The sequence below is a fragment of the Hibiscus syriacus genome, unplaced genomic scaffold (assembly GCF_006381635.1).
Source record: "Hibiscus syriacus cultivar Baekdansim isolate YM2019G1 unplaced genomic scaffold, ASM638163v2 tig00116943_pilon, whole genome shotgun sequence".
NCBI classification, from domain to species: Eukaryota; Viridiplantae; Streptophyta; class Magnoliopsida; order Malvales; family Malvaceae; genus Hibiscus; species Hibiscus syriacus.
This window is the reverse complement of record NW_024063478.1, coordinates 284,672-293,779: the sequence shown is the minus strand read 5'-3', so window position 1 is coordinate 293,779 and position 9,108 is coordinate 284,672. Positions and strand designations below refer to the sequence as shown.

Genomic DNA, 9,108 nt, shown 5'->3' with positions numbered 1-9,108 from the left:
TTATTACAAATTTGGGTTTTGAATTTGTCGAGGGTTTTCTTAATCCTCATGTGATTGGGCATTTATGTGAAGGTGGTGGTCAAACAGTTTATCTAATGTATCCTCTTAATCGGTTGTTTGTCGAGTTAATTTCTCTCTTTTCCTTTAAGCTTTTTAATTTATCAATGAAGTAATTAATTAATTAATTAATTGTAATTTGCCCTTATAATTAACTTTTGTATTAGATGATTAATTAATCAGACAGAAAAGAACACGTTGACTACACAGGTAATTTCATCTACTTATTCTTCCTTATATTTAATATTATATGTTGATGACAAGGAATTTAATTATTCAGCCGGAAGCCATATATATATATATATATATATATAAATGTAATGTTAACCAAGGTTATCTTCCCCATTAAGTGAAAGCTACATTTAACCATGATGAGTAATAAGTAGTTTACGTAACAAAATCTCTTCATTAAAAAAAGACTAAATAAAGAATTTCCATGAAATAGAACCTCTAAGAAGCTGCCAAGTAAGGAAGACGACTCAACAGGGAATCTTGAATGAAAGCTCAAAGCAAAAACAATATCACCAGGAAGATGATGCAGTCGGAAAATTTAACCCCTTCATGGCCGTTCGACGGTTTGGTGGATTCAAGTATCAATTACTTTGATTTCTCTGATATTTCCTCCAATTCCGATTTCATTAGGATGTTCTCCGATGAGATTTTCCGGCAACCGGCCTATGATTTTGATGATCAGCTTCATGTCATAGTTCCCCGGGATGAATTTTCAGTCCCCTTGGTGGAGCTTGATTCTATGTTGACTGATGAAGTTGGTGAAGACAGTTTTCCATTGTCACAGTCACAGCCATGTTCCTCCCAAAGGCAAGATGTATGGAGTCCTTGTCTGTCGAGTGAGGCATCAATCAGCATGACGACGGAGCAATCGTCGCTCGCTATGCCGTAACTAGGAGAAGCCATGATGGAAACTGATAACCAGTTGACCCTATTTCATCTGCTCACTTCTTACGGAGAAGCTAAAGAGAATAACCAGACTGAGCTTGTTGAGGTGATCTTACGGTGTGTGAGCGAGAAAGGTAGTCCGGTCGGCAAAACCTTGGAACGGACCGTGTTCAATCTATCGTCTCACGATGTTCGAAACCAAAGAGATTATCTACTGCAAGAGTCTGCCGGGAACTTTTGAGGTTGCATTCAAGACTTTCCATCAGATATTCCCTTACGGAAGGTTTGCTCATTTTGCTGCTAACTCGGTTGAAGCCATGCCAATCGATGTGGATCTGCTACATATCGTCGATTTCGACATTGGATCGGGGATCCAATGGCCTCTGTTGATCGAGGCCATGGCAATGCAACACAAGACACAGACTGACATCACTAAAATGGGGAGAGGAAGGCTACGGTCTCTCTCCTTGGAGGTTCAACTACACGAAAATGCAACTTTGCAACCTTGCTAGGTCCTTCGGCCTAAACTTGAAACTCGAAGAGATGGGAATGAAAGATTTGGCGAACAAGCTAGAGGGAATGAAGAAACGAGGCCGTAGCAGAGAATGGTTGGCTTTCAATTGCATGGTGGGACTCCCACACATGGGCGAAAACAAGAACCGGAAGCTCGTAAACGAGTTCCTCGACTTGGCTAAACAACTATTGGCAAGAAACAAGGGAATCATAACACTTGGTGATGCTTGTGGAAAATGGCGAACAAGCTAGAGGGAATGAAGAAACGAGGCCGTAGCAGAGAATGGTGGCTTTCAATTGCATGGTGGGACTCCCACACATGGGCGAAAACAAGAACCGGAAGCTCGTAAACGAGTTCCTCGACTTGGCTAAACAACTATTGGCAAGAAACAAGGGAATCATAACACTTGGTGATGGAGATGCTTGTGGAAAACTGAAAGACAGTTCAGGATTTGGGGCCATTCTTCAATGGACAATTGAGTCACTACCAAGCTATTACGGAGTCGATGGAATCCGACATCGCGAAGCACTTGGTCCAAGCAAGAATGGCAATGGAGTGCCTGTTCGTAGGGCCTAATATCTCTGCTCAAGCTTGGTTCCAAAAGTGGGAACAGATGAATGAAACTCGCCATTTTGAGGCGGCGACAACGATGGAAGGTGTGAAGCTGAGCAGAGAGAGTAATGGAGGCTAAAGAAATGGAGAGTGGAAGAGAAAATTCATATGAGGTGAGAATTGGAGGCTATTCTGGGAATGAATTGGCCTTGGAGTGGAGAGGAAATGTATTAGTCAAAGTCTGTTGCTGGAGAAACTAAAGCTAATTTGTTTTATACCTAGATGTAAGATACGAACAATAGAAGGATTAATTATGTATAAATAGTGAAAACTAATTAAGATTATTTCTTTTTCTGTAAAATAGTAACATCATTTCTATTTTGTTTATTGGATTGTTTACTGAATATTCAAGTACATGAAAATATTAATAAAAAAAATACAAGAAAATAGAAGGGGTCTAATTATGCTCTTAATTATTGTATTGTTGGAATATTTTATTGATGATCAATATCAAGTGGTGGACGAAAGAGGTAGATTGGTGAATCATTCTTTTTGATTTGAATAAGGATCATTGATCGATATTTGTTAGATCATTCTCTGTGACATGTGGTGATATAGAAGAGTAGAAAACCGTCCACACCAAGATTCAAACCTGCGCAGGCATGGCCTATCAGATTTCGAATCTGATTGTTGATGGATTAAAATGTAATTAACTAATACTAGAAGGACTGGGAGTAGAATTAGACAAAAATCTTTGGTGATTGCTCTTATTATATCAAGTAAAATTATTACACAATAACGTCGACAGCAGGATTTGAACCTGTAGCAGGCATAGCCCATCAGATTTCGAGTCTGACTCCTTAACCACTCCGACATATCGACAATCCTCATGTGGGATGAAAAATAATTAACTAATACTTGAAGGACTGGGAGTAGAATTAGAAAAATATTCTGCGATTACAATTGAAAAATAAAACCGTCGACAGCAGGATTCGAACCTGCGCAGGCATAGCCCAACAGATTTCGAGTCTGTCTCCTTAACCACTCGGACATATCGACGCTATTAATCTTTCAATTATAATAATTATATTTGAAGTATAATTATTAAAACTGTTTTTCAGTCTCTCATTACTACACCTTGTGGTTTTGCTCAATTTTGAAGGGAGTACCCACCCTAGAAAAATGGGGAAACTCTCTAAGATGATAGATATAGGGAACCTGATACCGCATACCGCCGATCTGGTGGAAGCATTAGAGGGAAAAATGGATATTAATAGCGTTCAATTGAGTCGAGTCAAAAAATTTTGAGTTATTCGAGTTGACGAATATTATTTCATAAAATAACCTTGGTTTGAATTTTTTTCTCGAATAGAGTTTTTGAGTTTTTATTTGAATTTAATTGTAAATATTTATAATATTATGATATTATTTGAATATATATATGTCATACCGAGTCAAGGGATTTAAACTTGAAAATCAATTCACTAATTGCTAAAAATTGAGTTATTCAAGTAGTATTTTATAACTTGTTTTTTCGAGTCGAGTTTATGAAATTATAATTCGAAGTAATTCAATTTTTCGAGTGGAAATAAGTTTTCTTCACCCCTAACATTAACGACTTAAAATCGAAGCTTGAAGGAAAAGAAATAGTGACAAGGTGACTACTTTTTATGCTTGTGATAGTGTGAGGAAGATGATAAATTCATTTGCTTTTTTGTTGATAACGAATCGAAATTCTTTTTTCTTAGGGTAACCTGGAAACTGCATACGAGATTCATTTATCAAATCTCCAATTTAGTCTTCAACATTAAACTTGGTAAGATTGTCAAATAAGCTGGCACTAACTGCTTCTGGTTCCATTATAAATCATAAGAACCATAAGTACATTACATGATGGTAGATCAATGATCATTATCACAGTACAAATATGAACTTATGCAGGTTGCTTCTATTTCCCTCCATTTTGGTATCTTTGGGAAATCGCAGATTTCTCTTCAGTTGCATGTAGAGAATGTGACAAGCAGGCCTTTACCCAAGCTTTGTCTTTGTAAGCATTGCAGACATAGGCTATAAAGTTTTCGTATTGTTGTTTTCAGACGGTCGGATCAGACAGAAACAGAAGGATTTTTTTGTAAGTTATAACAAGAAAAAAGAGAGAGAGAGAGATGAGAGACTAATATCATAAAGAGGTTGATTATTCACTGTGACCCATGGAACGTATAATGTTTTGGATGTAGATCATCAGTTTCAGTAGCATACCGTAGTAAAAGCTGCATTCACATTCAATTTGCAATATGGTGTTAGTGATGGCATGTTTGAGAAAACCAGCCCCATCGCATTAAATGAAACTCAACTACTTCCTCATGCATTTGCTGGAAAAAGTGGGGCGTTGTTTAATTAAAACTGCAGAAAACTGTTGTGTGATTGATGGGTTTAGATCTATTTTGATTATGAAACATCATGTTCCAGGTAGAAGAAGCTTGCCTTTCTTCCATATCCGCTGTCGTAGCAGTTCTTGATGAGTTTCTGGTCCATACCCAATGTGGCAGAGCAGGCTTTCCAGACGGCATCCGCACCGTCAGGGCCTTGATTTTCGACGCAGTAGATGAAGTTGAAATGCTTTCTCTGAGGTATTAAGTACAGAGTTAATGAGAAGTAATGGATACACCTACTTTCTCTGTGGTAAGTGGTGATCAAATCATTTGAAGTACATTTCCTTCGAAATTAAGAAATCTGTGTTCTAGTTCCTGATCAGTTCAAGTAATCTACTTGCTTCTTGTGCTGACAAGAAGGGATTTCGGCGATGAGAAAGGTGACTCACCGGATCAGGCCAGATGTTGATGGCGCAAGCATGTATGGTGTTGAGGTAACATTCATCTTCACCGTGCTTGATTGGTAAACAAGAAACAAGTAAAGGGTGTTAAAATTACGAAACAATGAAACTTCTGGTTATATGTAATGAAAGTAACAAACTCAACCTGGAAAGTGATGGTTTTGTTAGGTTTTACATATTGGGCATTGCCCCATGGAACCAGCCTGAGATTGATGATATTGAGAAGATCGGTGTTGAAGACCTTCACGAGTCGACTTACGATGAAACTCCGGCAATATGGACATAGAGACTCATAATAAAGAGACAAATGAACTTTTTTCGATCTGATATGAGATTGAGCTTCGCTGACATTGTTATCTGGAGAAGAAGTGAATGGATAGATGAACATGACATGCAGAGAAAGGAGAAGAAAAGACAGTAACTTAGAAGAAGCCGTTACTCAGTGAAAGCACTCAAAAGTTCCCTTATTTTGTAGGGTTATAAACACTCAAACACCTACATATATAGTTGCGTATAAATGATATTATATATATATATATGTCCCACAATGGTTATGGTCCCCCAATTTATATATTTAGTTCTTATCTCCATACAGACATAAAACAAAAGGATGTTGATTTTTCATTCATAGAATAGAGCAATGATAATAGAAACATATCAGCTGTTACATGTCTCATATAATCATAACTAGCAGCTGATTTTATTATAGTTTGTGAATGGTGAATGGTGAAGCAGCTGCATCGGACAAAGCAGAAGCTATGACCTCTTTTAAGGATCTATTTCAAGTTTGTAAAAATTCACTAGCATAGCAGCCTTGATGGATATTTTTTGCGATCTTATCGAGGGTCGAGCCGACGCTGGATGATTGTGTTTTGCAAGCCTCTGGTTTAGGATCACCTTGATAAGCATCACAGACATATTTCACAAAATTCTCGAAGTCCTGCACCATGGAACAAATATTGAAGTTACTTGTCACAAAAGTTACTTCAAATTAGCACAATGAGAGAGAGAGAAACACACATCTTTGAGTGCATGATTATTCACCACCACCCATGGAACATATTCATGAGGTGGATTGAGATTTGCAGTCTCGTTACCGTATCGTAGCAGAAGCTGGCGAACATTAATTTGCATGCAATTCAATGTTACGAGTAAAGCACAGGAGGAACCATATGATTAAATGAAATGAAACTAGGATATACAACCAACCTTAATTCCAAGTCCAGTAGTATAGCACTTGTTTATCATGTCTGCTCTCAATCCCAGTTGATCACTGCAATTTCTCCACATTGCTTCTTTGCTGTTAACTGGCACCTCACTTAACCTTTGTTCCTCCGTGCAGCGTATGAAATCGAAGTGCTTTTTCTGCACGACAGTAAAGTAATTAAACACTAGTCCAAGACGAATCCGAATCCAAATACTTTTGGCTAATAGAATTTACCACGTCAGGCCACAAGTGAATGACACAGCTATCTATAGCATTTAAGTAGCATTCATCTTCTCCATGCTGCACATTGTGGCAAAGAGTTATAGTGCAAAAAATTAAACTTCTTTGATCATGAGAGTACATGAAAATGAAGAATGGAGTTCTAACCTGGCAACGGATCGTATCGCCAACAACGTCAGCATTGCCCCAAGGGACCAATCTTAGATTGACAATGGTATACAGATCAGTCCGGAAGACCTTAACAAGGTCATTTGAGATAAAGGAGGCACAATATGGGCATAAGGTTTCATAGTAAAGTGACAAAGTAACATGATCATGATCTAAAGAGGAAAGAGATGGAGAAATAAACATGAAAGGAAAAGCTACCAGAACAAAGAAGATCAAAGGTTGAAGATAACCCATGTTTTTTAAGAGCTTTTTGCACAATGCTTAATCTTCATTGTTCGCGGGTTTTTATAGTTGAGAACTAGGATGATGCCCTTAGTGTTCTTTCACTTTCATTAAACCATGTAAACAAGAGGGGACCAAGTTGACAGAGACAACCAACATTGTTATATATCTCATACAGGTTTGGATCACATGCAATGAGTTGCGTGTTGATGATGAGATTTACATATTTTAGACATGGGATTGCCTTAATTACCATGATTCAACTCTACAAGTAATTGCTTATAATGGCTTATTGCTTCCTGTAAATGCATCAGATTGTTGAAACTCCTTCCTTCATCATCTGGATTTGATGCTAGTTGCTGGAGATTTGTTGTACCTCCTCCGTAATTACATCTTCGCTGTCACTCTTTCGAACGAGGAATCTGAGACTTCTGAAAATTTCCTTCAAATATTTCAAAATTTATTTGGAGATAATCCGTCGTCTCCTTTACTTAATGTCTCTCGACATGACCGTTGTCAATTTCACTATCAGTTAAATTTATTATCTAACAATTAAATCTATGCATCTACCAACCTATTCATAACCATCAATCATAGACTAACACCAACCATCCAATCATCTAGATACACACAATTAATACTAAAGGAGATAACCTTAAAATGAACAATCACAGTTCATCTTTTTCTAATATTATTTTTCTTTTTTTCGTACCATCATCGATAAGATTCATTATATATATATATATATATGTTAAAATTCATTTATACAACGTAAATTCTTTAAGATGAGTATAAATAGACGATTGAAATTAACTTATTTTTAGTGAATATCTTGGCTCTTATTACTATTTTTTAACTATATTTTGATATAACAATTTATGGAAAAATGTTTTTGGACTTCAATTGAATTTATTCAAAGTTTTCAAAATTAATTCAAAGTCCATTTAACTTGGAATTGAGCACAAAATATTTTTCTAGACAAACAGTACTGATACTGTTCTTACAGTATCGATACCTCATGAACAGTATTGATACTGTTCATATGGTACCGATACCAAAGGTAAGGGAAGTATCGATACTCACTAGGTAGTATCGATACTACCAGCTTTGCTCAAATTCCAGAATACAAAAATGGTATCGATACCATAGGCTTAGTATCGATACCGTCAGGCCCAATGGATAGTTTCATTTAAAAATATAAAGGAAGTACCGATACTCTCCATAGGAGTACCGATACCCTCTGCTCTAGGCAATTTTGTTTTGCAGAGAAAAACATACACAACAGCTCTAAAAGACTCTCAACGGCTAGAAATTACCACAACTTCATTCCAACATATAAATCCAAGTTCAAGACACTTGAAGAATGGTTAGAACACCTATCCAAGCAATCAAACACAAGAGAAGAATTTTCCATTCTTATATTTCTATTCTTTGTAAATATTGTATTTTAGTGAGCTTTAATTTGTAAACACTCTACCTTTGAGAGGTTTTATTTATTTACTTATTTTTGCCTTTTGTAAAGGGGATTTGTTCTAGTTTAGCCAAGTGAAAAACTAGGGAGTTTGTAAAGGTTACTATTGATCCTTGAAAAAGAAAGAACAAATTAGTGGATTGTTGGAAAATCCTTAGTGAGGAGCTAAGGTAGTGGATGTAGATTTGGTTGAGAAGTCGAACCACTATAAATTTTTGTGCAAATTGTCTATCTTTTATACTCCTTACTCCCTAATATCAAAAAGTCAATTCGCCCCTCTTGGCAATATTTTCGGTTGTCAATTTAAGCCTCTTCGACCCCAACAATTGGTATCAGAGCTTAACTCATTAGAAGATTTAACAACCTTGAGTCGATCCTTGAAGAAGCTTTATCGATTTCTAACAAAACCGAGAAGATGGCTTCCACCTCCGGCTCGTTCCACATGGAAAACTCCCAATCGATCAACAAGCCTCCATACTTCAATGGAGTCAACTACCGTCATTAGAAGAAATTAATGAATCTATTTATCCAATCCAATGATCTTGATGCATGGGAGATGATTGAGAATGACTACTCTTCTCCAAAGAAGAAGAAGGAGTGGAGTGTCCAAGAACGGAAGAAAGCATAACAAAATGCCAAGGTCATACACATGGTGTTTTGTGCATTTGGTCTCGATATCTATGAAGAAGTTTATTTTTGTTCGAATGCCAAGGAGCTTTGGAATAAGCTCGAGGAAATCCATGGAGACAAGAAAGAAAAACCAACAAAAGAGGTGTCCTTAATGGCTCTTGAAGAGCCCAATGTATCTTCTAACTCAAGTGAATCGAATTCTTATTCTTTTAATGAGTTACAAGATGCATACGATGATTATTTTCGGAGTTTGAGACCATGAAATCCAAATACAAGAAATTGATTTCTAAATTTAAAGATGAAAATGATTTTCTTTT

The 9,108-nt window shown here is 36.8% G+C and overlaps 2 protein-coding genes, 2 non-coding genes and 1 pseudogene across 5 annotated transcripts; 1 reads left to right on the top strand and 4 right to left on the bottom strand.

Annotated features, from left to right (window-relative positions):
• The first annotated feature begins 553 nt into the window (after positions 1 to 553).
• LOC120188294 lies at positions 554 to 2,280 on the top strand (annotated as a pseudogene).
• A 539-nt stretch (positions 2,281 to 2,819) lies between these two features.
• On the bottom strand, positions 2,820 to 2,902 carry TRNAS-CGA. The gene has a single exon. It is a non-coding gene; the product is annotated as a tRNA-Ser (tRNA).
• Positions 2,903 to 2,997: 95 nt separating this feature from the next.
• On the bottom strand, positions 2,998 to 3,079 carry TRNAS-CGA. Its single transcript has one exon. It is a non-coding gene; the product is annotated as a tRNA-Ser (tRNA).
• A 915-nt stretch (positions 3,080 to 3,994) lies between these two features.
• Positions 3,995 to 5,311, bottom strand: LOC120188309 (gamma-interferon-responsive lysosomal thiol protein-like). Its single transcript, XM_039191766.1, has 5 exons — positions 4,999 to 5,311; positions 4,842 to 4,907; positions 4,505 to 4,645; positions 4,199 to 4,290; positions 3,995 to 4,106 (listed from the first exon to the last, which is right to left on the bottom strand). Exons 1-4 carry the CDS (start codon positions 5,239 to 5,241, stop codon positions 4,219 to 4,221), a joined length of 522 nt encoding a protein of 173 aa, XP_039047697.1. The 5' UTR covers positions 5,242 to 5,311; the 3' UTR covers positions 3,995 to 4,106; positions 4,199 to 4,218.
• Positions 5,312 to 5,497: 186 nt separating this feature from the next.
• LOC120188308 (gamma-interferon-responsive lysosomal thiol protein-like) lies at positions 5,498 to 6,723 on the bottom strand. 2 transcript variants are annotated; one of them, XM_039191764.1, is made up of 5 exons: positions 6,448 to 6,723; positions 6,295 to 6,360; positions 6,063 to 6,218; positions 5,874 to 5,966; positions 5,498 to 5,793 (listed from the first exon to the last, which is right to left on the bottom strand). In XM_039191764.1, the coding sequence occupies exons 1-5, from the start codon at positions 6,700 to 6,702 to the stop codon at positions 5,635 to 5,637; spliced, it is 729 nt and encodes a 242-aa protein (XP_039047695.1). In that variant the 5' UTR covers positions 6,703 to 6,723; the 3' UTR covers positions 5,498 to 5,634. The 2 variants fall into 2 exon arrangements, with proteins under 2 accessions (XP_039047695.1, XP_039047696.1); XM_039191765.1 differs by lacking the exon at positions 5,874 to 5,966.
• Between the last annotated feature and the right edge of the window lie 2,385 nt (positions 6,724 to 9,108).